General features: G+C 44.3%; 1 protein-coding gene across 2 annotated transcripts in view; it reads left to right on the top strand.

The window, feature by feature from the left end:
- REXO5 (RNA exonuclease 5) overlaps positions 1–23,930 on the top strand; it is a 350,267-nt gene that overhangs the window by 82,610 nt on the left and 243,727 nt on the right. For both annotated transcript variants that reach the window (XM_078665078.1, XM_078665077.1), the window contains exons 7-11: positions 1,396–1,484; positions 2,206–2,321; positions 4,211–4,349; positions 4,484–4,578; positions 21,004–21,106. In XM_078665078.1, coding sequence (XP_078521204.1) covers positions 1,396–1,484; positions 2,206–2,321; positions 4,211–4,349; positions 4,484–4,578; positions 21,004–21,106 — 542 coding nt within the window. The remainder of the gene's footprint in view (positions 1–1,395; positions 1,485–2,205; positions 2,322–4,210; positions 4,350–4,483; positions 4,579–21,003; positions 21,107–23,930) is intronic.

Below are 23,930 nucleotides of genomic sequence, written 5' to 3'. Positions count from 1 at the left end.
ATGCTGCTTGCGTGACTTGGCCACAATCTGGGGGAACCTTGGTGATGCCTTAAGAGCCCGCCGCAGGTGACGGCTCGCCGCCGAGAAGTCCCAGTTAAAACATCTGAGCTTAACTGGCAGTAGATTAGTTGGAACCATAAGCTCTTTTTTGATTTTAGTACAGAAATGGACAAAGGCAATGACTGCAGGATTAACATTATCAGCCTCAGTAAGGCATGCCTTCACCAGTGGGAGATTTTCATCAATCACTTTCCTAAATAGTTGCTCTGGAGCTACTGCTCTCCATTTTAGCCTTAATCCTTCATGATGGGTCAAGATGGCGGGTCCGATCTCCTTTCATATACAGGTTTTGGGGCCATAATAAAAGACACTTCAATGGGGTCATGATCATTATAGGTCGAGGAAATCACTTTACCATCGGATAGAGAATCTGCAAGGTTAGAAGAAATACAAATATAATTGATTTTGGAGGTGTGACCTCGGGCCCTAAAAGTAGGTGGTGGTTCAGTGCCACTCTATATACTGTCCATAACATTTACTAGATCTTGGGCTACCATAAGAGGTGCCAACTCACGCCCTCTTGCATGAAAACTATTTGGTTCAGAAAAGCCATCAGTGAAATTGCAGGTGGGGATCCTAACATAAGGTAGGCATGGGGTAATTGAACAAAGTATTGCATTAAAATCTCCCCCTATACAAAAACCTGCAAACTGACAGCTGTCACTTACAGATTTCTGGAGTGAAGCTATGTGTTTAAATAGAGATAAAAATGTGGTGTTGGGTGTGCCAGTCAAATCATTATTATAAAAACTGGTAAAATATATTGTTAAATCTCGTTTGTACTTCACTGTCGGGTAGTTGGCATAAACTATCTCAAGGACATTGACTGTGCTTCCGGCCTTGATATTCACCCAAATTGCCAACCCTCCTATCGCTCGCCCAGACCTCGATGGGGTTGCTGGTTTGTAGCATCTTACAAAACCATCAATGTGTACATTATCCTTCAACCAGGTCCCCTGGAACATTAATACATCCAACTGACAAAGGAAAGCCAATCTGGACTACGCAGCTTAGAGTGTAACCCGGCTACCTTTCAGCACAGAATTTTCAATATGTGATCATCTGGATTGCCAGTTATACTTCGGTCGGCTATAGCATGTGAAACTAATTCTGAGGTCAATTTACTGGTTCATTCATTTGCATAGTGTGTAAGGCCGAACCTTATATGACAGCTGTTGATACCTGCATGATTTTATTTTAAAAAATACTTTCCTTTCCCATTCATTCATTGCAGTATGGGCAACTTGCTGAGTAACACAGTCTTGTTTTTTAATAAGTTTCATTCACACACAATTTATTGTTTTGTTTAAACTCTTTTGGTATTTTTGTATTTAGGATGCCCTTTTTGTGTTAACTATGTGAGCACAGAATGTTCAGGTCCAGTAACAGACAGCAGTCCCCTCTTTGGACTGGATTGTGAAATGGTAAGATTTGTACATTTATTGTAAAGTGCAATATCACCTTTATTAAGGAATACTGAAACACAGTTCATATAACTGTAATGGACGCATCGCCTCTTCATAATTAATATGGATCTCATGCATACTAAAATTACATAGTACAAACCAAAAATTGATATTTACAAATTATGCATAATAACAGACGTTATCCTAGAGTATATCTTTTTGTTAACCATTCTGCAAAAATGTGATGATACAGAAAACTAAGAAATTCTTAATAGAAGTGTACATTTATATTTTCAGATCAGTGTTTTTTGTTATTTGGTAGAGTGGGCCTTCCCTAAGCCTTGACTGAGCGCCCTGTGCTTGTTTATCTTTAATTGATTATCCTTCTAATACAGTACAACTAGAATCTGCACATTAGTGGTTAATTCAGAGGTATGGGTTCTTTAACACAGATTTGGGGAAAATAGTTCAGCTTCAGAGATTATTACATTCATTGCCTACCTTGAATGAATATTGCAAGTAAAGAACAAGGAACTAGGCAAGTCTTGCCTTGTAAGATGAATTTTTGATACTCCCGATATTCTTTAGCAAATTTGTAAACAAATATGAGTGCTGGGCACTATTAACCGCTAATGTTTTTATGTTTTTAATGAGTGTTGTTGGTGTTTTTCTGCTACGGCAACACAAAACGTCAAACGCATTCTCCTGTACAAATGGAAGTTTTATTTTGTTTCATTAGTGCCTTACAGCGAAAGGAAAAGAGCTCACTCGAGTTTCACTGGTGAATGCGGATGGGCGCTGTATTATGGATGAGCTTGTGAAACCGAAGAATCCCATTCTAAACTACCTCACCAGGTATTGACAAATGGCAAAAAATCTAGGGTGTGCTTGTACATATCCAATAGTTAAACTCTTCAGGGCCATTTTTGGATTATACAAACACATTGTGCATCGTAAATGCTTGCGCAGAGTTTGGTGTGCCAGTTCATTTAAATGCTTTTAATCCAACTCTGCCTGGTGTGATTGGCACTTTTTAGGGCAGTTCACCGGAAATAGTAATAGTTGGTTCATGTATACACGTAACATTATATACAAAGAGAACAGATGGATGAAGATTTATAAGCACGTCTCTCCCACCAGGTCAAAAGAAGGCATAACTGACAGCATTGACCTACCATGTACTTTTTGATTTGTTTTTTCTCGATCTTTGTGTTTGTTGACTGTATTTAAGCAGGAAAAGTGCCTGATTCGTCATCAGAGCCTGTAATCGTGTACCTTCCGTGTACAGAGCAGAGAATCTATGATGAAGAGATCATGTTGCAATTTTTGCTCTTAATCTCTCTTTCTCCGAGCTTCAGCATTTCCAGAATGTAGGTGTAACCCGATTGGCAGTCTCTTGAAGCAGGAGCGCAGTCCCATGGCACTGAATACTTTGCACAGGCTCTTATTAGAAAGTCCCGTAAAGTTGCTCAGCCTGACATGCAGACTGTTCACCGCAGGCAGCGAATGCAATTGGCCAATTCCAGACCCAGATTTCTCTCCTTTGTGTCCATCCACTATGGGTAAGCAACACTATCCAGTGGTTAAAGAGACTAGATTTAGGAGTGTCCTCTACTCCTTGAAACTCGGTAATTCCTCAGTTTCTAAAGTGCTTGAGTTGCTTCCCTGAAAGGGCAACAAGCCAAGAGAGGGGATATAGCCTAGTGGCTAGAGCTACAGACTTTGGAACAGTGGAACCAGGTTCAAATTCGGCCTTGGCTCAAAATCCTGTGATTCTGGACAAATTGCTTAATCTCCCCATATCTTAGAAAAATTTGTAACATAAACTGATTCTCTTCCAAAGTGCTCTAATGTCCATGGGACAAGTTCATGCTATATAAAACTGCATATAACGTGGCAAACTAACATCACCCATAGAAATTGTTGATGGCGATCCTGTGCTGAAGATCTACAAGAAATACAGTTCAGCGCTGAGGGATTTTTGTGCAGGAAATTCTGATCTTGCACATAAAATGTTCTACAACTTTTGTTCGCCCACCACAGTTAGTGGTGTTCTTTGCTACTGCTGTTTGTGGACTGTAATTGCCACAAACACTTACGCGTCATTTAACCTTATAGTAATAGCCCAGCTTCATGGCCTCTATTACTCCTTTAGCCTGCTTTGTGATATTCAATGCTATAATCTGACAAGTTTGGCAATGTTTATCTTGCACAGATTAGTTGTGCTTCATCCTTAACTTCCCTGCACACTTATTGTTTTGATTCCAGGTCTAGTGATACAGCCCAGATGGTAGAGGTTGTGTTACTGAGCTTCTTTAACCTATGAGTAGATTTTCTATGCTTGTATTCTCCACTTGGGACTTCTAGGCATTCCAATTAATAATATTCATCCATGCAGGAAATATCATGGGAGAGAAGTTATGTGTTAAGTAAAGTTACTTCTCCGAGTTCTAATTTCTGGTTTTTATTACTTTGGGCGGAAACGCAAAAAGCTCAACATGGGCAGTGCCCCACAGCATGATGTAGTTAGAGGGAAATAGATTCAAAGATTGGGGTTCTTCGGAGAATACTCACGCTAGGCAAAATTACACTTCTGTACTACCAACAACTGAAAGAGATGGCTACTCTTTCTACGTGCATTGTGGTACTGTTACAATTCTCTTTTTATGGTGAGCTGACTGCACATAGTTTTCATGGTGAGCAAAACACTATTTGTTTATACTCTTCTCCTCGTTTTGGTTAAGGTTTTCAGGAATCACAAGCAAGATCCTCCAACCAGTGAGAACTAGACTCCAAGATATACAGGCCAGGATTAAAGATCTCCTGCCACCTGATGCTGTATTAGTGGGTCACTCGTTAAACAATGATATCCGGGCTCTTGAGGTAAGTGTCTCTTGGGAAGGATGTTGCTGTCCAAGATTTAGCAGCCATGCTATCTTTAACACATGTTGCATCAAGGATTTGTGGACTCTTTAAATGTGAGTTTAAGCAGAGTGGCTCCCTATTTCTTTTCACAGATGATACATCCCAATGTTATTGACACGTCTTTGCTTTATCCAAGAGATTGTGGTGGAAGATACAGGCTAAAGTTCTTGGCAGAGGCTGTTCTAGGGTATGTTTTTACTTTGTAGTTTATTTTTAAATGTATTTGTAAGTTGATTGTTTAGCCACCACTTTTAGCTGTTTTAATTTTTTGCCTAACCTTCACACGCTTCTTAATATATACAATTTTCACTGACTTGTGTTACTGGCAATGGAAAAAAAAGCTTATTGCTTGGCACGTTAAAATTTCCGTCTTCGAATTTCCACAATAAGATATTATTACTATTTTAATTTCTGCAAAGGATTGCATTTTCCCCCAATTTGTTTTTTTCAGTAGTATGAGTGCATGAATATCCTAGTCCTACTTGCAACATGCTACTGCTTGATGTTTTGATGCTGCCATTATGTAGCATTGTGAAACAGTGAAGGTATCGGATCCTACATCTGACCAACCCGGATCTCAACAATAGGAAAAAACAGAACAAGGTGGCTGGACAGGATTATTCACAAAACCATTCCCCAATCACACAGTCAATATGTACCATGTGACCACTGGATTTATATTCCAAACGAATTTATTTTCTTTTTCATATAATTACCACACAATATTTTAGAAAAACAGGCACAAACAGAACCACTGTCAGATCAAAAGGTTCATATATACAGTATCTACAAACGTACACATTTACAAATTTGCAACAATGAATCAAGCAAAAATGGTTTAACACACCAAAAAACAATGACCTATATGATAGTCCAATTAAATTGCAATTATATACAGTGCAAAAATTAGTACATAAGCAAAAAACGGGCACCAGTCCTAGGAACTAAAAAACCAAACGACAGGCGGGATTGAGATCGAAAAACCAAGCCTGCCTGTCTACAAGAGCCTGTGGTATAGTCTTTTTATAGGGTTGCAAGGCTAGGATACAGAGTGGTAATATAATTTACATCCTAGCGGCACCCTTTATTGTAGCCACAGGGTGGTAGTGTCGACGCGTTTCGAAGATTGCCGTAGTGTAGGTATAGCGTGATTCGCAGTCACACCTGCAGTTTACGCAGAGCAGGACTTTGGGCGTGGTGTCTGGCTTCGAGAGCGTTCAAGGATGGAAACAGCTCACATTTTTTAGCGCGTTGGTATAGGACTGAGTCTGAAACACGCAGAGCAGAGAGCGACCGGTCACTGAACCCAATTCAGGCCGGCAGGCGAAGTTGGCCCGTTGTGTGAAGGAATTAATCCAGCCTCAAATCAATCGGTGTTGCTCACTCTCTCCAAATGACAAGTAGTCTGTAGGAGACTACTTGTCATTTGGAGAGAGTGAGCAACACCGATTGATTTGAGGCTGGATTAAATCCATTAATTGAACGCTCTCGAAGCCAGACACCACGCCCAAAGTCCTGCTCTACGTATAGGTCATTGTTTTTTGGTGTGTTAAACCATTTTTGCTTGATTCATTGTTGCAAATTTGTAAATGTGTACGTTTGTAGATACTGTATATATGAACCTTTTGATCTGACAGTGGTTCTGTTTGTGCCTGTTTTTCTAAAATATTGTGTGGTAATTATATGAAAAAGAAAATAAATTCGTTTGGAATATAAATCCAGTGGTCACATGGTACATATTGACTGTGTGATTGGGGAATGGTTTTGTGAATAATCCTGTCCAGCCACCTTGTTCTGTTTTTGCCATTATGTAGCAGACATAGGAAGTCGTATAACATTCAATTCGAAGCCAAAATATCCATCTACCACAGCTGACATATATATTGTGATCTGTTGTAATCACTTTTGTATGTTCTTAGCTCACAAATGTGTGGTGATCGAGATTACTAGACAAGCAAAAATGGACACCAGATATCATTTAAAAAAACTGGATCTACAGATTATATGTGGTTGTGATCACTAAGAAATTTCAAGATGTGAACATCGAAAATATTTTTAGGAGACATCAGTGCCTCCCATTTGCAAGTTTCTAGGGTAATGTGGGCATTTCTGTCCTCATTTCCCCTGGTTCATATGTGTATGGATTGCAAAACCTAGGTCAACACCCTTTATTTCATGGCAACTTTACAGGCATCCTGCGGTGTCTGCAGATGCATGCCAGTGCAAACGAAAATCTCAGATGCTCTCACAGAGTCATAATCCAGTGGTTCCTTGGTCTAGATATGCAGATTCAAAGAATGCGAATGACCCCCAAACAATTAGGGTGTCAATGATGTGAAATTTATGGCTGACAGATGGTGGTTCATAACGGTATCAAAATGTATAAGGGTAGGTAGTGGTTTATGGCCTAAATGATGGCCTTATTTGTTCTTTTGTTTTACATTGCACTTTCTGCACTATAGTGTGGAATAAATTATTTTGTAATTTTGCACAGAGGCAGGATGGCTTATTTTTTTTTTTAAACACTGGATATTTTATTTATATTGGATGCAGTCTTATTTAATGTAAAAAAAAAAAAACTCTTCCTTGTGTGAGCAGATGATATGGTATGTCTCCCAAAATACTGAAAGAATTCGAACCAACTCTCAAAAAAGTGTCTTTCCAGAAAACCTTTTGACCACCCCAACCGCCTGCTCCCTCCCGTGCCTCCTCGTTGTCTGATTTGCAGTAACTTTTAAATGGAAAAGCCATACAGAACAATGGTCCGGCAGAGTTGGGGAAGATATGTTGAACATGTCAAAAGGTATTACTAGAAACAAAAACTGCATGTATGTAAACTCTATGTAAAGATTGACTCCACAACAGCTATAAATGTGCCCTCCTGGGAAGGGTGGAAACAACAGATCACCCAATCATTGTTAACCTTCTAAAAGCCAGATTGTTTCAACCAGATCTGCTTGTCAAAGGCACAGGAAAAGGGGTGCCAAGTACACCGGATCCAAACACCCTTCAGGGCAATACTGTCCTCTGCTTCAGACACTTACTTGCCCTGTCAGATTGATTCTAGCTTCCTATTTGAGATGAGGTTCCAAGCTGCCACTGCATCATGAAATTTAGCATGTCTCGTTTTTGAACAAGGTACTATGAGCTTGTTGCAGAGAAATGCATAACTTCTTCTGAGTGCAGGTAAAGGGATCATAATCTTAGTCGGCTTCAGTAATATCGATGGGTTGCCCCAGAGACTGGAGTCTATCTCTTCCTCTAGGCAACCTCCATAGGAGTTTACAGCCTGGCACGATTAGTCTCTTGACTCATCCTCTGTCTTCTTGTTTTAGTCACTTTTGCACCCAGTGCAGGATGCTATGGAAGGCAAGGGCGTCATCTGGACAGCCTGGAACATACTGCATGTCATGAATAGGAGAAAAGGACATTTCTTCACATAGGAAAAAAATTGAAGGCACTGGCCTCTACCAAGTCCACCACTCAGACTAGCCACCCACAGCAATCTTGTATGGAAGTTGTTCTGGCACTGGAGCCAGGAATGCATGGCATTACTGTCCTACATGCTACTACATGTCTTGGAAAAGCATGTCTGTCTCCTTGTCGTTCAGTTTCACCCAGATTCCCTCCTGGATTGCTCTCGTAAAGAAAATTAAGATTTTGTTTAACAAGCACACCCTGGGCCATGTTCAAAGTGTAAACGGAGCCAATTAAGAACCTTCTTCATTAATTTTTACTACACACTCATACCAGTACAGACACACACAGTCTGGCAGGTCCTGTACAAAAATTGCTGTTGTGGTAGGTCGCTAAAAAACACACAGATCACTGGCCTGCTTATGCATTTTTCTGTTCCATTTTGGATTTACCATAATCTTTTATGTAGTCCTTAGCCAGAAAGAAGTTGATAAAATGATTGCTCTAATGTTGTTGTTTCAAAAATGTATGTCATCGGGTTGCTGTACTTTTTGTAGCATACAGTTGTTTCTCATGTGCTGATAGAAGGAAGAGAGGGCATGTGGCTAAACGTAACCTTGTCTTTAAATAGTCACTGATTGCCCTAGGGCGCAAGCGGTTTAATCCTCAGCTTTTCTAAAGTGATATCATTGGTTGCCTTAATGAGACTTTCAGTATACACAAATCTTGTAACACATATTATCAAAGACAAAACATGCATTTGCTATTGATCTCCGTCTTTCATTCTTGAAAAAATAATGCTTCATTTTCTGAATCCAAAAAGGAATCCAAGGTAGAAGTCTGTTGTATTTGTGAAATAATTCTTAAACCCCAATTATCCTCAACTTGAAAAAGGAGTAGCAGATGTGTGGCCTCAACCTCAAAGGTGCATGCTTTCACATTCCCTGCTCACAAGATGTTCCTGAGGTTTGTATTGTAGGTTAAGAAATCTTGCGATAGCTTCATGGCAGCAGGGACTCTTCACCTCAGAAGACCACGCGTGGACGAGTGGTGCATCAAAACTCCTACAGAGGAGCTACCAAGTCAGCACTTTCAAAACAATTTCTTAGCACTACCGGCTTTATAATTTACGGTAAACAAAGAGAAATATTACTTGAGAACTCCAATCAAACAAGACAAACGGTTATTGATTAATGTTTGCTCTACAAAGAGATTTCTTTCCAGGGGAGAGATATCAATTCAAGAATGAGGGCAGAAGACAATTTATTCTACATGCATTACCAGAAGTACCATCCTTTGTCTTCTCGGTCTTAAGTGTTACGAACCTATATGGTATCAACTGGTATACTCTGTATTGGATGATTCATGTGGTTCTGAGATGATAATCTTGGACCCTAAAATTCCTGAATTCCTTCACTATGAGGTGTCCTGTAGTTAGCAAATTTCTCAACGCATCAGTAATATTCTAGAGGAATTTTGTGTAATGGCACATTCTTCATGATTTTATGAGTAAATCAACAATATTGGAAAGTTTACAGTCATCAGCCTCTGTTCTGTTGTGTTTACAAGTCTCTCTGTTCACATTGTACTCAGACACCCCCACTATAAGGTCCTAAATCAACAAACATTATTGAAGGAACTAGCTTTTGGTATTTTCACATTGACTATGTGCATTTTTTAACTTGGGCATTGGATTATCAAGCCTTCCCCAGAGCTTTGCATGTTACTGGGAATTTGGATACCTCAACAGAAAGATACAGTTGATTAAAGAGTGTGTGATGTTGCTGTCAATCATCAGGGTGATCAACAAATTTCACAATGGAAAGTACTCACAGCTCTCTTGGGACAGATTTCTGCATCACATACAGACAGCCTCCTGATTATTTTCATTTTCCTCATTTGCTATTTGGACCATGGGCAAGTGGAATTTCTAAGACTGAAAGATTTATCTTAACTTATGACTCCCAGAGGACTCCTAAGAAGTGGTTATCAGAACAGGCCTGCCAATCAAGATTCCACTGTCCAGGATTTCTAATTTATAGATTTGGATCAAATCTTTTCCCAACTACCAGAATCTCTGAAAATAAGGAACTTACACCCAGGAAGGTAGAACTGGTGGATATCTGAGTATTTCATGGAAATTTTACCAGCTTCTCAGTCTTTGGATGTTTTATAGATAACAATGCTTGAATCTTTCCCCTCCTTCAGGGAGGGGGAACCCTTAGATATTTAACATAGCAATAAATAATATTAACACACTCCTAGGCAAAACAGTAATATTTGTATTCTGGCATGTCCACATAATTTTAAACTACCAAACTACAGGTACTGCAGTGAGCATTCTAAGCATCCCCCCTTCTCCACCCCTGCTCCTTCTCCACCACCCGCTCCTTCTCCACCACCCTCACCAGAGGCCATTGTAGTTCAGATTTAGTAGAACACGACTAAAGAAAGAGATAGAGAGATAGGAGAGGCCATACAGTGAGTCTCTTATAAGGAAGGACAGATACCAACAATGGAGAACTGTTATTACATGTAAGTAACTTATTCTTCCCAGCATGGGCTCTTTCATGGATTCATGTGCTTGCATAAGAGTAGCAAGCAGTAATTACAATAGCATATAATAAGTAGAAAGCAAACTCGCATTCATTGGAATAGGTTGTGCAGAACTATTTGGTGCACCAAAGAATGTGCTGCCCTATTCAGGTCGAGGCTATAGTGTCTGGTGAACATGTGCTAGTTCTTTCAAGTTGCGGCATGGCAGATGAGTAAGGCGTCATCCCGCATACAAAGTTGATATATAATGATACTTATGGGAGTGCATAGTTACTCTACCCCTCTGGGACAGTTTGCTTTGTTGTGACAAATGTTAATGTAGGTAGAGCTCCCCTTTGTTGTCTCTTGCTTCATGAGAGGACTGTCTTTTCCAGAACATGAGAAGGAGGCTGAGGTGATTTGAGGTTGCATTGTCTTTGCTCATAAGAAAGTATAATTCAAGGCAGCTGTGAACATCAAGATAATGTAATAACTTTTCTACAATTGAAGACAGTTTTGGGGAAAAAGGAATATTGAACCACATGCTCAATCGGGTAGAAATCCTACGGCACCACATGCATGAAGTTGAGATTTGTTCTCAATGCACCTGTCTTTGGCAGATTACAGGAATTCATTTTTTCATAAACTTGGCTGCACATCTTGTGGATGTCAATGCAAGGAGGATGGAGAGGGAATAATTGAAGCTTGTGGATATATGAAACATCCCAAATCTGAAGCAGTAGAATCACAGGTGACATATTTTGTGACCCTACTTGTTAGAGACCGAAAAGGTTAGAAATATGGTGTTTTCAGAAAGGATGAACCTATTTATACTTCAAAAAGCGAAAACATGTGTTAAACCTACTAACACCCCAGCAATCACTATTGCCCTGCCAGAAGGGTATAAAATTCTTAGACTCGACAGACAGGCCAAAACCGGAGGAGGGATCACCATTATTCACAATCGCAGGGTAAAACCCTCTATTTTGGAACATCGCTCAAACGGACAAATCGAGATCATAATATTCAGGCTCAATCTCTCCCCCCAATTCAACTGGAAAGGGGCTCTGGTTTACCGCCCCCCAGTACCCCGAGCCGACTTTTCTCTCCTGCTTATGGAACTCATAGCTCCACACGTGATTTCCTCTAACAACTTCATGCTTATGGATGACTTTAACATCCACAGCAATAACCTTGACAAGGCAGACATTGTATCCTTCCTCTCAGACCTTGCCACTCTGAATCTCACCAAAATTAGCAATGGTTCGACTCACTCAGCAGGGCACGCCTTAGACATAGTTTTCACTAATTCCCCCCTCCTCACCTGCGAAGCCCCGAAGCCAGTTAGTTGGTCAGACCATGCTATCATTAACCTCCAACTAGAGGATTCCAGGGTATCCCAGCGGCCCATCCCACATAAACAATCCCACTTCAGACAATGGCATAAAGTTAATCCAGCCTCTTTCACATCTACCTTCGCGATCACCAAAAGCTTACCATGTAGTAACACTGAAGACGGCCTAACCCTTTTCAATAAATCTATCTTAGCTGCCCAAAGTCATGCTCAGACTGCCGGGCCATGGCTCCGAAGTCTTTGCGGGAGCGGTCCCGAAAGCTCTGGAGGCCCAGCAGTCGGCTTTGCACCGCTCGAGGTCGCGGGACCAGTCGCGGAGCCACCACCATCACTCCTTGTCGAAGCACTGTCGCTCTTCGCCTTCTCCCTGTCCGTCGGCCGACGAGATGAGAGATGCGGACGATTGTCGTCCTTCGGCTCCGGCCGTGGACCCTGCTGGGTGGGCTCCGAGTTTTTCCACCCACTTTCCGGGGGCTGGAGCGACCCCAACCCAACTTTGTACATTTTACGAAGCACTACACTCCATCTTTGGGCAGCCCGACTCAATAGGCGTGCCTTCGGGCCTTGCGGACTCGGATGGGAGTTCCAAGCCTTGACAACAGCGGCTCCGGCCCTGGTGCGGCGGGGCCCCAAGGATCCAGGCCTGGATCTGGATCGGCCCGGTCGACCTCACAACATCTCCTTCTGCGTCAAGTCCATTGATGACACCGCCTCTGACTCGGTCGGTGGTTGGATCCCCAGCCGGCGTCGACCCCGACCTCCACCTCTACCTAGATACGGACCCGGACCAGGTCGACCCGGCACTTTTGTGCCAGTTTTGTGTCCTGATGTTCCATATTGCCCCGAGTGGCAGCCAGGAGAGGGTGAGGAGGACTGGGAGGGGTCTGTTGACCCTCTTGCAGACCAACTTGAAGATCCAGACTTGAGGGAAGAGTTGGGTGAGGCCAGTGGTCTGGACACTTCTCCAGACCCTGGCATGCTTTTTCCCCCTACCATGGCTAAGGTAAAGGGAGCCTCCTACGCTGTGGTGTTGCATAGGGCGGCTGAGGCCTAGGGCCTTGTGCTTCCTACGGTGGCAGTCAGGACTAACCTCCTGACTGAGGTGCTTCAACCGGCGTCCTCTTCTATGAAGCCCCTGCTGCCATTCACTGAGGCCCTAACGGACATCCTTATGGGCACTTGGTCCAAGCCCAGCACAGGGGCTCCTGTTAATAGGATGATTGCCCACCGCCACCGCCCGGCTCTGGGTGACCCCATTTTCCTCTCCCAACATCCTACCCCGAGAGCTTGGTTGTCCAAGCCTCTACCTCTAAACACTTGCTTCCTACTGCTCCTCCAGATAAGGAATCCAAGAAGCTGGAACACCTTGGGAAGATTTTTTTCTTCTGCCAGCTTGGGACTGCGGTCTGTGAACACTGCATGTTTATTGGGCCGTTACACTCACTCTGTGTGGGATTCGGTTGAGCAGGTGCTGCCTCAGTGCCTGGAGGAGGCCCTGGCCACACACTCCTGTGCGGTTGCCGAGGGGGGGGGGGGAGGGGGGGTAGATGCAGCAAATTTCGCCATTCGCTGCGGACTGGACACTGCTGACTCACTAGGCAGGACTATTTCAACGTCGGTAGCCCTGAGACGCCAGGCCTGGCTGAGGTCCTCTGGCTTCTCGGTTGAATTCCAATCTACACTTTTGGACATGACCTTTGATGGCTGTCGCTTGTTTGGCGACAAGCCAGACCACGCGCTTGAGCACTTCAAGGATTACCAGGCTACGGCCAGGTCCTTGGGCCTCGCGACCACATCACGCCTCTTTCGTGGCTACCTAAAGGGGTGTCCCGCCACGTTCCTCCCAGAGCCACAGGCCGGCGCAAGCTGCTCAGCCTCTGCGCAACCGGGGGCTTTTGGGACCCAGCGTCGTGGGTCTGGGGGCCAGCGGGCGGGCCTGTCCACCAGTGCCTCCTCTACAGCAGCCTCCAAGAACTCCTAGTCTGACCTTTCAGGGCCACCAGTTGCCAGTGGGCGGCAGGATCCGCCATCACCTCCCCCACTGGCAAACCATCACGTCGGACAAGTGGGTTTTGCAGATAGTCCAAAGGGGCTACTCCCTCCCCTTCGAGATTACCCCTCAATCCATGCCACATGACTCCATCGCATGTCAGAGGATCACTTGGCCCTTCTCCGCCAGGAAGTTACGGCTCTCATGGCCAAGGGATCTATCAATTGAGTTCCTGCCCCAGAGGTAGGTCGTGATTCCCACCACTTTCTGGTGTCCTATCTTGGATCTCAGGAAAGTCAACCGCTTCCTCCTGAAAGAGAAGTTCAAAAGTTGATATTGTCTCAGGTCCTTTCTGCCCTCGACCCTGGAGACTGGATGGTAGCGTTGGACTTGCAGGATGCCTATTTTCACATCTCCGTCCTGCCGGCCCACCGGCGTTGCCTCTGGTTCACAGTAGGCCACGAGCATTTTCAGTTCACCATGCTCCCCTTTGGCCTTACCAGCGCCCCCGGGTTTTCACAAAAGTGATGGCAGTGGTCGTTGCTCATCTGTGCAGATCAGGGAATCCAGTCTACCCCCTATCTCGACAACTGGCTGTTGAAGGCGAGTCCGCCCCAAGCTGTGGTCTTCCACCTGCAGACTACTGCGGACCTCCTGCATTCGCTGGGGTTCACTGTCAACGTGCTGAAGTCACACTTGATTCCCTGTCAGAAGATTCTTTTCATCGGCACCGCGCAGTTTCGGCCCTATCCTCCCGAGCAACGAGTTTGGGATATTCGGGCTATGATTCCGATCTTTCAGCCTCTATCCCGGGTTTCGGTCAGAATGACTCTGAGGCTGCTGGGCCTCATGGCCTCCTGCATCCTGCTGGTGGATCATGCCAGGTGGCACAAGCGGGCTCTGCAGTGGGACTTGAAGTTCAAGTGGGCACAGCATCAGGGGAATCTTTCCGATTGTGTCCCAATCTTGGAAGGCACTGCACATCAACTGCAGTGGTGGCTGACGGACCAGGATTGGGTCAACGGCAGATCCCTCTTCCTTCTCCACCCAGAGTTCACAGTGGTGACAGATGCATCACGTCTGGGGTGGGGCGGACACATGGGGGAGGCGGAGATCAGAGGCCTCTGGTCTCCGGTGGAGTCCAGACTCCACATCAATCTTCTGGAGCTCCGGGCGATTCGTCTTGCACTAAAGGCATTCCTTCCCTCTATCAAAGGAAGAGCAGTGCAGGTGTTGATGGAAAACACCACTGCCATGTGGTATTGCAACAAACAAGGCGGGGTGGGGTCGTGGACCCTCTGTCAGGAGCCCTTTCGTCTCTGGAAGTGGCTGGAACATCAGGGCATGTCCCTGGTGGTTCAACACCAGGTGGGTTCCCTGAACACCAGGGCGGAAAAACTCAGCCACCGGTGCATGATGGATCACGAATGGCGTCTTCACTCGGAGGTGGTGCAAGGTCTCTTTCAGCAGTGGGGAGAGCCTGGGGTAGATTTATTCACCAACAAAGAGAACTCGCAATGTCAGCAGTTCTGCGCAATGGAATTTCCAAGGGGGCACTCGCTTGGCGACGCTTTTCATCACGAGTGGAGTTGTAGTCTTCTATACGCCTTTCCGCCTTTACCACTTCTCCCCAGAGTGCTGCAGAAGATCAAGCTCGACAGGGCACAAAGAGTCTGCTATCCTGAGCTCTTGCACATGGCCATAGATCCTCCTATCAGACTGCCTCTTTGAGAGGATCTTCTGTTGCAACAGCAGGGGACGGTGCTCCACCCAAACCTGTCCAGCCTCCACCTCTTAGCGTGGGGATTGAGCGGTGACGCTTGACAGCTTTCGACCTTCCTCCCGAAGTCTGTAATGTCATCTTGGCAGCCAGGCTTCCCTCCACTAAATCGGTATAGCCTGCAGATGGAACAAATTTGTGGCAGGGTGCACTGCAAAGACATGGGATCCCCTTTCTGCCCCTCTTTCAGAGGTTCGCCTCTTCCTTCTTTCTTTGGTCCTGCAGGGCTCTGCTCTGGGCACCCTTAAAGGCTATCTTTCAGCTATTTCGGCCTTTCTTCGCTTTCCAGATCAGCCTTCTCTTTTCAAGTCCCCTATTGTGAATAGGTTTCTAAAGGGCATTACTCATCTCTTTCCACCTATCCCGTTCGTAATGCCCCACTGGGACTTGAATCTGGTTCTGACTTATCTAATGTGTGTTCCCTTTGAGCCGTTACATAATTGTCCTCTCAGACTTCTAACTCTGAAAACTGCCTTTCTGATTGCCATTACCTCTTCGCACAGAGTGAGTGAGCTTCAGGCTCTTTCTTCTAAGCCTTCTTTCCTTGCTGCTCATCCGGACAAGGTTGTCCTTCGAACTCAACCTTCTTTTCTTCCCAAAGTAGTTACCTCTTTCCACATAGGATAGTCAATCACTTTGCCCACCTTCTTCCCGCCCCCGAATCCTTCTAAAGAGGAGGAGAGGCTCCACCGTCTGGATCCAAAACGTGCGCTCTCATTTTATCTGGAATCGCACAAGACCTTTCCGGGTGGATGATCAGCTCTTTGTTGGCTATGTGGGCGCCAAGAAAGGTCAGGCTGTGCAAAAGCGAACCATATCTCGATGGAACGTTCTTTGCATTAAAATTTGTTCTTCCTTGGCGAATTGAGAACCTCCAGTAGTATTGCGTGCCAATCCAACAAGGCGTACGCGGATGTTTGCTGCTGCAGGAGCCCCGTGGACGGATCATTGAGTGACTTTGGCCTCCCGTTTTTGGAGCGAGTTTTCCCGCCTCGTTTGCACTGTTAAGTGTGTTTGCTGACATCCTTGCACCTCGAACCAACAAGTGGGCATGGTTGTTTGGCTTGTAAGTGTTGTGGATTTGTGGCCCAGAGGAGTACATCGTTTTCCATCCCCCTGGGGGATTTGTAGATTAATCGATATTAACTCTAAGTACCCCTGTCCTGATGAAGGCATAAAGATACAACTGGCGGAAACGCAACTGCCTCGACACCATTGTGTTAAGGAGTCCCCTTATTGTCTATTTGTGTTTGTTTAAATTTATGCGCCCTACACAAAATAATTTTTTGAGAGAACTTGCATCTCAGGCGCTGTGAGGATCTCCTTGGCAGATATATATCACTCGAAATTAGGAGTGTATATTTTGAGATAGGTCTTTCTTTAGATCTTTCGTTGGGTACACTTTTGTATATGTATTGTATATATTGTATTTGTGATTTGTATATATTTGATTGTATTGTATATAGTTGATATTTGCTTTCTCTTTATATATATATTTTTCTGTGCGTCACTTTTTTCTTGTTACACGTCTATATGTCTTTAGAAATTTGTGATTAGTAACCTCTATACATTAAGTTGTACAGAACAGGATCATTAATTTTTTCTTGGTCAAAATTAAATGTTGAATTAATCCCTCAGTATAATCTTTTCTACTTTTTCATCTTTTTGATGCTCCTTGCCCAGGTATGGGAGGGTGATGTGGGAAGAACCCCTGTAGTATTTTCAGTACCAATCCAACAAGGCAACGGCAGCCACTACTGCTTTGGGACGTGGAATCCCCCTTCATGACATCTGCCAGGCAGTACGTGGGCTTTCTTGCACTAAACATTACAGCCTGGACAGCCAAGTCCGGAGAGATTGGCTGTTCATTTCTCGAGGACTTTCTAGTGAACTTAGTTCGCAGACCCACCTCCGGGGTTGGTATTGCTGTGGTATCTAATCTAAGGTAAGGAAACCATAACTAATAGTGTCTTTCAGATGAACAAGTTACTTACCTTCGGTAACAATATATCTGTAAGTTAGTTATGGATTCCTTACCCCCCAATCGTCCTCCCTGTTCTGCAAACTGACTTCTAGGGTAATGTACTCGCTTTCAGGACCCTAGTTTTATGCACCAGTGGTCAGTGTCTTGCATGTCTGCGCTTCTGGCGTGGAAAGAACTGACGTCAGCGCGCAGGCGCAGCATCTAAATAGATACCGCAACGTCATTCCAGCAATCACAACACCAACGATAAATGCCGATCGACCAATGCCACCTACCGACGCGCAGGGGTACTGCTGAAGAAAAATTCTCCGGATTCAGTCTGACACCTGGGGGTAACTCTAAGGTAAGGAATCCATAACTAATATATATCTCCTACAGATATATCGTTACCGAAGGTAAGTAACTTGTTTGTTACGGACAAACTCAAATTTCCTCAAACATATCCAGCTTCTTCATATTGTAGGGCATACAATTACAATATAATGTATTTCAATATGATTTGATCAGTGTGTTTCCTTCCGCTGTGCTTTGGGTAAAATGTTGCCCCTTAAGAAATGGGAACCAAGCAGCCTGGTCCCAGGAAATCAACTACTTATTTTTCTTTAGAAATGCTCCCTTTTAATATGTATGTATGTTTTTGATACTTATATTGCAGACGCCTACCTGAAAGAAATCTCAGCACTGCACTGGGGCTTAGGTTAAAACAAGCATTGGCATAGCCAATAGGTCTCTCCTTTGGGACCTTATACGTTTTTAGCCATGCAACAGTTGATGTTATTGCACCAAGGATATTGTGCTGCATAACTAAATACTTATAAGGTCCCAAAAGCGAGACCTATTGGCTATGCCAATACTTGTTTATTTTAATATGAAGCAGTTTTATAGAGTGCTGTGGGCCTTCTTCTGGTTACTTCAAACAGCAGAACTAGATGTACCAGTGATTAATTTATGTGACACACAAAACATTAATATTGGGCGGTTTCCTTGTTTATGGTAGACTAGGACTCAGTGTTCGAAGGAATGGTTCCCACCAAAATCCAGCAGCTTTGCTGCTCCAGACATCTTAAAATAAATCCTTGACTGTTGCGACCGGGGGAGGGGTGGTGGGGTGTGTAAATAAGTTGCAGAGTGAGGGAACCAATGGGGAAAAAAATACAGCCACGAATGGCTGGGACCGAGGAAAGACAGAGCTGCGAACAGGATGCGAGGCCAGCCGCTGGAATGTGGGGCTCCGGGATGTGAGAAGAGGCAGACCAAAAGCTGGGAGTGGTTCTCACACCGCGTGGGCGGATGTGAACTGTGGGTCCTGAAAGCATGTTCAGATGGGAAATTAGATACCGAAACACCAAACTCAAAAGTTCCCCTGTGACCGCTCTTTATGACTGATGGCTGGGCAACAGATGTGTGCAGGAATGATGGGACATCTAGTCCTCTTTCTATAGCTGCCAAGCTTGCCTTTCTTTTGTGCAGCCCATTCAGCAATCCTGTTTTTTAGCCAATTTGCTCCTTGCATGCTGAAGCTTTTACATCACACATACAATTGGTATTGAAATTGCAAATTCAGGAATGCAGAGGGGGCTACTGGATGGAAGGCCTCGACTGGCTGAAGTTGTCACCCATCATGACACTGGTCTGCGTAGTAACCATGCAGTCTTTTGGAAATGCTGTGTCCTCCACGTGCAAGTGTTGTAAACAAGGCTGCAGAGGATATTGATGAAGTGGAGTTGTGTGAGTACTCCACACAACCACTCTATGCAGGCACGTTTTTGTTTAAATGTTTTTATTCGTTTTTCAAGTAACAAATCATATATAACGAGTTGCAGTGAAGATTCGTGAAAGTGATCACGGGGAGGGGGAGGGGGAGGGAATTGAAAGTGATTGCAGGGAGGGGAAAAAGTGACGCGACCGCGCTGGATGAAAATTAAAGTGAGCGGCCGGCCGCGCGGCAGCGAAAGTGAGCGTGGGGAGGGGGAAGGAATTGAAAGTGGTTGAAAGTGATCGCGGGGAGGGGGGGGGGAGTGGTGCGGCCCGCACGCTCTGTGGTGAGGGAGGGGGAGGAGCATTCAAAAGGAAAGCCTTGTTCCAGCCATGTGTGGAATGCAGAAAATCATATGGCGGCTGCGCGCGTGCATGGAAGCTGGTGGCCAAGCAAAGCTGCTGGTGGTAGCATTTTGAAATGCCACTAACTTAAATGTCTCGCAGAGCAGCGCATGTGCTGGCTCAGCGAGACTTGAGCATGTGAGTGGAGGGGTGACCGGTTTCTGAGAGTGACAGTGGGCCCTGACTGCATTGGTATTTTGTTTTCAGCTCTAGGAGCAGGGATAGGCCAGTCCTGAGGGACACATGAATGTTATTCCAAATCCTCTGTGCATAGAAGGAGAAAGTCTGATGTCTTGTTTTTAATTCTTTTCACTCCTTCTCGAGACTGATGGTGTCCTGTATGTGTGTGTTTGTCGAGAGTCACAGGAGAGGTCAGCCAGCTAGGCAGGGGTGCCCCAGTTATGATGCAGATAGGCAGGGGTGCCCCAGTTATGATGCAGATAGACAGAGGTGCCCCATGAAGGATAGATTTGAGATTAAATCAGTAAATCATCTACGCATGCCTTCATTCACCAAACATTCATAAATACACCATCTTAACTATGATTGGAGATCTATAGATGGCTTGGAAGGCCATTCTGTTAAAGGTCTCCTTCTATTAAATTGCAGTAAGAGCCTGCCTATCCAGCATCCCGTTCCCATTTCTCTACTCCTGTTGCGAGTACCAGGAATCTTATGCAATACATCACATTTAGGCAGTTGCTTACTTGAAATGTGCCATCTCCAACCTCAGTTTTCGGGCTACACACCAGTAGGTGTGTATCCTTAAAGCTTCTTTGAGGTTGACCAACCTGTCTGCAGCAACTTCGGGAAATTGAGGGAATAAAATAGCAAAATTTGATACCGAATGTAGGACAGTATGTTAAAGACTTCTTTGAACTCCAAGTGTCTTTCGTGATTTGTAATTACCATTATTTTGAGTTTTATTGGAGTCCCTATAATGAGGTCAGTTATTTTATTTTATTTTTTTTTATTTTTATTGACAGCGCGAGATACATAACAAGAAAGAAAAAAAATTATTCGGTCAATTTAAGCATCCAGATAAACAGTTCGATATAATCCAATCCATACAGAGGTGTAATTCATAACAGTTGTGGAATATTCAGCAAAACAAGAAATTAATATTAAGCATGATAAACTCCGTACAATTATAGCCTTAAAAGTAGTTTAGCTTCATCACCAAATGAACACACAGAAGGGGGAGGTAAAAATTTCCAAATTATACAAACGTTCCCCAAATTTTATCCCACTGAGGTCAGTTATTTTTAAAGATTATGTTATAGGTAATGATGCTCAGGTCAATCCTGTAAAAAATGTTATATATAGCAAAAACGAATGCATTTGCCTTTCCAGTGCTAGAGTGAAGTCTTGGTCTAGGAAACTATATAATATGACTTCAATACAACACACTGTTTTTCATGCTATGTACCTTTCTCTCCCAAATTATTTTAGGCAAGCGATTCAGTGTGAAAATAAAGATGGCCATGATCCAGCAGAGGATGCTAGAGCAGCACTGGAATTAGCCCAATATATGATTGCCCATGGTCCCAGAAAGGTTAGTAAACTGTTTAGATTTGGCAAGCAATAAATAGAACTGCGTTTGCATCTAATTACATAGGTCCACATAACATTTGCCTGCTGTGCATATTCTGTTTTTGCGAACGTGTAAATCACTCCATGTTCTCTTAGACATTTGTGAAAAGCATTTACCCATGACTATCCTGGGTACATAGAGCATCTGCGTAGAAAAAACGGAGCCTACAATTTGCTTACAATTGCAAATGTGCAGCATATTTCTGTGGTAGTTTAAGTAATGTTACCTTGTTGTGTCTGAGCACAAACTGTCCATTTCCCTTGAATGTTATTACCCCCACTGAGTGCAAAAACATACTAATCACATGACCACACAGAACCATAATAACCTTGAGCTCCACACCGAAGTCATCTGCAGCGTACCACAAGGATCATCGCTCAGCCCCACCCTCTTCAACGTCTACATGAGCCCCCTCGCGTCCATCGCACGCCAGCACAACCTCAACATCATCTCCTATGCTGACGACACACAGCTGATCCTCTCCCTCACCAAAGACCCAAACACCGCCAAAACCAACCTACACGAAGGGATGAAAAACGTAGCCGAATGGATGAAGAACAGCCGTTTAAAACTGAATTCAGACAAAACGGAAGTCCTCATCCTAGGGATCATCCCCCTCTGCCTGGGACGACTCATGGTGGCCACCGGCCCTGGGCAGCGCACCCAAACCAACGGACCATGCTCGCAACCTGGGATTTATTCTAAACTCCTCCCTCTCGATGACGAGACAAGTTAACGCCATTTCATCATCATGCTTTAACATCCTACGTATGCTTAGAAAGATCTTCCGATGGATCCCCACCGAAACAAGAAAGACGGTCACCCAAGCACTGGTCACAAGCCGACTGGACTACGGAAACACCCTCTACGCCGGAACCACAGCCAAATTGGCTGTGGTTCCAGAGTTGGCCTAACGGCTAGGGCGCTCGACCTCGGACCTGGGGATCTGGGTTCGAGTCTTGGTAACGACGTCAAAACCTCCTGTGATTCTGGGCAAATCACTTAATCTCCCCGTGCCTAAAATGAAAGTAACTGGAAACGTAAATGTAACGTAACTGGAAAAATGTGTAAAGCGCTCTGATACCTGATTTGGTTCGGGTCTAGTTTGCGCTATATAAAACTCTGCAAAAAAAAAAAAAAATTACAGAAAAAGCTCCAACGCATTCAGAACGCCTCCGCCCGACTCATCCTAGACATACCCCGCCACAATCACATATCCGGTCACATGAGAGACCTTCACTGGCTCCCCTTCAACAAGAGAATTACGTTCCGTCTCCTCACCCACGCACACAAAGCCCTCTACAACCTAGGACCCAAATACCTCCACACGCGCCTGACCTTTTACACCCCCACCTGCCAACTACGTTCGTCCAATCAAGCCCTCGTCGCGATTCCATGCATCCGAAGAGCCACCATGGGAGGAAGATCTTTCTCCTACCTAGCGGCCAAAACCTGGAATTCCCTCCCCACCCACCTCCGCCTCACACAGAACCACCTCTCCTTCAGAAAACAACTCAAAACCTGGCTATTTGATAAGTAGAGAACCCCTCTCCCTCAAGCGCCTTGAGACCCTCTGGGTGAGTAGTGCGCTATACAAATTTTGACTTGACTTGACTTATTCAGTAGGAAAACAATTTACAAACACTAATATTTGATTCTTTTGCTCTTTAGATGCTATTGACAACCTGCACTTTCTCTAGTAATATTTTCTAATGCTGAGCACTAGCTACACATTAAATATTGTAAATGTGGAGTAACTAGATTTATGCCTCCCTTTGCGTGCAGACACATCACTCTCTAGCTCATAATAACTCCAAGACCGGAAAAGCACACATGATCTAACTAGTCCTTACTACTCCTGTTGCCAACATTTATTTTTACAAATATGAAAACATTGAGCAATTAATATGTACTGCAGCACTTAAGTGAACTTAATCCTAAGGCTGGGGAATTACTATATTAGGGTGTTCACTGGACAGGGAGTACAACCTGGTCTTATATGTTATGTTATCCAGGGTTTTATAAAGCGCACAGCTACTCTACTGAGTGTACCGGCGCTGGGTGAGTATGACTGAACTAGACAGAAAGAAACCAAGTGTACCATGGGCAAAGTATTCCGTTATTGCTGAAACAGCGATGTTTTAAGGGCTTTTCTGAAAGGAAGCAGATCGTGGAGGAGTCTAACAGCAAGTGGCAGATCATTCCGTAGCTTAGCCGCTTTCAGCCGGAAAGAGCGGCCACCAATACGAGAGTATTTCACCACCGAAGTGCATGCTCGAGCCAATGCGGCAGAGCGAATAGAGCGCTGTGGATGATAAAATTGCACTCTCTTCCTCGGGTAGGGGGCACCGTACCCATGTAAAGCCTTAAAAGCCAGCACCAGGGCCTCTTACAAAGGATCAGATAATGTTTTCCTCCTAACCCTCACGCGCCTGCTGAAATGCACCCTCACCCAATCTTTGAGTGCTGTCCTCCATGTAGCTGCCTGCTTTATCTTTGACCAGTGTTAAGTACAGCTACATGAACACTATCATCATAAATCTTCATCCGCTCTGCCTTCCAGCAGGCATCACATTGAAATTACTTTGCGTTGACAAGGCCACCCACACTAGCAAACCAAACTACCTCACTGAAAAACGACACCACATAAAACACAAACCGAATGTAAATGAAGCACAGAATATGAAAATGAGGAATAACATGTCATGTGCTGTTTCTGCATCATAGGGAACAAGCTTCCTACTCGCCTGATTCTGACAATCATGTTTCTGTCCTTTACAATAGA

Source organism: Lissotriton helveticus, chromosome 10 (assembly GCF_964261635.1).
Source record: "Lissotriton helveticus chromosome 10, aLisHel1.1, whole genome shotgun sequence".
Lineage (NCBI taxonomy): Eukaryota > Metazoa > Chordata > Amphibia > Caudata > Salamandridae > Lissotriton > Lissotriton helveticus.
The sequence above is the reverse complement of the archived record's forward strand: the minus strand, read 5'-3'. Positions and strand labels throughout refer to the sequence as shown.